At 39.0% G+C, this 3,116-nt stretch overlaps 1 protein-coding gene across 1 annotated transcript in view; it reads right to left on the bottom strand.

The window, feature by feature from the left end:
- Positions 1–382: 382 nt before the first annotated feature.
- tmc3 (transmembrane channel like 3) overlaps positions 383–3,116 on the bottom strand; it is a 43,061-nt gene continuing 40,327 nt past the window's right edge. Inside the window, exon 22 of the mRNA XM_085461999.1 lies at positions 383–1,587. Within this exon, the coding sequence (XP_085318125.1) occupies positions 585–1,587 (1,003 nt within the window). The 3' untranslated portion in view covers positions 383–584. The remainder of the gene's footprint in view (positions 1,588–3,116) is intronic.

Here is a 3,116-nt window from a genome sequence, read left to right as displayed (position 1 = left end):
CAAAAACAATAAACTTCCGGTAGCTTTCAAAACAAAACACCTTTAAACCTTATTTAATTACTTTTCATTCATTCATTAAACGTTAACAAATAGATTTCAGTGAACTTTTAGAAAACGTGATTCCAGTATTCCCATGATAAAAAGCCCAGTGGCTTTTAATAAAGTGATATACTTTTGATTTAGGGAGAGCAAGCTCACATCTATCATATTTTGAAGTCCCTCAGTCCTCATAGAAATTTCTCCAGCTTCACACGCACCCGTGAACACCCTCTTCCGTGATTACAGCAAATTAAGCTGGGTATTTTTAGTCAGCTCGGATACAATTTTATCTATCCATCTATAATAAAAGGCAACCAAATGTAATTATTTAAGTTGTTTATGTTTTTATTGCTGATGTTACACAAGTAGACACATTCTTCTATTGTTCTTTGCACTTCCACAATAGCTAGTGCAATTATTTAACAGCATCAAAAGGATATGGAATCACACAAACACAGAAAGGAAATGACATTTTTGTGTGCTTTCAGTGCAGAGTGTCAGTTAATGCCTAATGCTACATATATTATTTAACAGAAACCAACATTTCAAACATTGGAGCAGACCAGATCATTTGATTCAGTGATTTTTAGATCAAAGCTGGTTTTGGATTTCTTTTTGGCCATTTGTCCTTGCCTGGCTCCAGACTTCAAATAGCGCTCCTTGTTGTGGATAACCTGAATATACTGGTCATTGCTGCTATTCTGCTGGTCACTGCTAGAGGCCAGGGAAGCTGAGTCTGACTCAGTCTGCACATTCTCCAGCTTTTGCTTTGTCTTGGACTTCACATGAGGCTCAACATGTCTGGCCCGAGTTTGAGACAGATACTGTCTTCTCGGGGAATGAATGTGACATCTGGTTTGCAGAAGAAGAGGGTCAACTACTCTCACATTAGCCTGTGACTCAGAGTGTGACTCTTCATCTCCACAGGCTATTTCTCCTACTCCATTCTCCTCTTCATCTACGTCTTGAGCCCCATATCTTCCTTGAGCTGTGTGGTTTTCTTTAGATATAGTTATGTAGGTTTCTAGACGGTCACCAATGTAGAAATGTGCTGGCTGTTGGAGGTTAGACGGTGAGCGGGCCCGATGAGTTTTCCCTAGTGACATCTTTCTCCTGCCTTTCCCTTGGTCTTCCTCCTCATCCTCTTCACTTGGATGTTGCTGTGATGCGTGGGACTGGTAAGGACGTGGTTTACTGTGAGCATTGCGTGGTGTGTAGCGTCTGACATTACGTGGGTACAGTTCCATGATCTCTGTGGGTTCCTCCATGAAATAATGGCGTGGGATCCGTGTGGCTGAGCGCAGCAACTTTTTCCTGGGTTCATGCTCATTGACAATCACATAGCGGGTGGTGTGACCACGGCGTCCTCTATAACTCTGTGCAGTAATGATCCCAGCAGCTTCAACTGGATGAACAGAATGTACAGTCTTCCTGCACAAGGGGTCAGAGTGAATGCTGTCAGAACAGTGAGGTGGAGAATTGTATACCATGTGATGGTAGGACTTGGATCTGCAGGTACCACTAGGACCACCAAGAAAAGGTGGAGGCCTATAATGAAAAAGGACAACAATAACAATCAGCTTTTGTGTTACAGCAGATTACATTTCGTTGTTTTCCATGGATTACAAATGTCAGTGCTCTCCACAGAACACTAGTGTTGTCGAACAGGGGAAAATGATACTGTCTTTACATATCTCTGCCCCCTGATAAAATGCTGATTAAGGATTATTTAGCTGCAAATTGGGGCTGAACGTTTAATCCTTGTTATATCAAAATCAAGAGGCACTTGATTGGCAGCCGTTTGTAGTCAATGATTGACTAAAGCCTGGAACCCATGGACGATCAGTTTGGCAGCATTTCGTCGAATCTGCGTAGTATAACTCGGTTCCCTTTGCCACAATACAAACTATGTCTCTACCATGTTTGACAGATAATTTAGCATGTTGTGGATCACGAGCTGTTCCTTTTCTCTGCCACACATTTCTCTTCTCGTCATTTTGGTACTAGTTAATCTTGTTCATCTGTCAAACATTTTTTTTTCAGAAATATGTTCACTCTGTTAGATGTTTTCTGGAGAAGTCCTGGCCCTCTTGTTCTGGTGTAACCAGTGGCTTGCACCTTGTTGTAAACCCTCTTTAATTTTGGTGTCTCTTGCCTTGAGAGTGTTCTTGACTTAGCTAGACGTTATGCTTTTGTTTTTCTAAACCATGGAAATCATTTTGTCATTGTTCACTTTCATTGTCTTCCTGTGGCCTTTCAAGTTTCTTGGTGTTGTGAGTGCCTTCATTCTTATTTGATTGTACCAAAGTGTTGATTTGACCACCCCTAAACTTTTGGAGTTCTTTCTAATATTTGTATTTTGTTTTATCGGCCCAGTGATAGTCTCCTGTCTTTGGCCCTCATATTTAAAATACAGTTAAAAGCTTTGAAATAATTTGAAATTCACTACTATGGTGTACAGAGGCAAAACTATAAAAGAATTGTGTCAATGTCCAAATACTTTGGGGCCTGATATATACATATTATTAATAGTATCTCTATATACATGTTAATAAGCTGACTTTAGGGGATGTGGAAGAGGCAGAGACACATACTAGCAGGATGCCATAGTCATGACTTAATGTTTTATGTCTTTGCATGAAAAATTATAGACCTATTTTTTTAGATTATAGTGAAATCTATACAGATTACAGATTTACATAATGGGCAGCATGAGAGAAGTTCACTTCTGAAATGTCATAAGTTAGAAATAACAGTTAATCTTTTAAATATGTATAAAAGAAACTATTTGAATTGCTTGATCATTTTTAATTTACGTTTTTTTCGTTACCAATATTTTAAAGTGGACATCAAAAAGAAACTTTCTCAACAGGCTGTATATGTTTTACCAGGTTTGACCAAGTCTGAGTTCTTCCATTGGCAAACTAGACTGAGACTTTATCAAAACATATCATTAGGCATCGCTCCTGGCTATAATTTCATAGTGAATATATGATACAGGAAATTTATAACACAGTTTCACTATATTCAGCCTTTAAGAGGTCCCCTAAAGTAAACCTGACTGGTTAAAGCAACAT

This window comes from Copadichromis virginalis, linkage group LG1, assembly GCF_057382275.1.
Source record: "Copadichromis virginalis isolate Kocher_CV1m ecotype Utaka linkage group LG1, C_Virginalis_male_GT1.1, whole genome shotgun sequence".
Taxonomy (NCBI): Eukaryota; Metazoa; Chordata; class Actinopteri; order Cichliformes; family Cichlidae; genus Copadichromis; species Copadichromis virginalis.
Note: the sequence above shows the minus strand (reverse complement) of the source record. Positions and strands in the feature narration are given on the sequence as shown.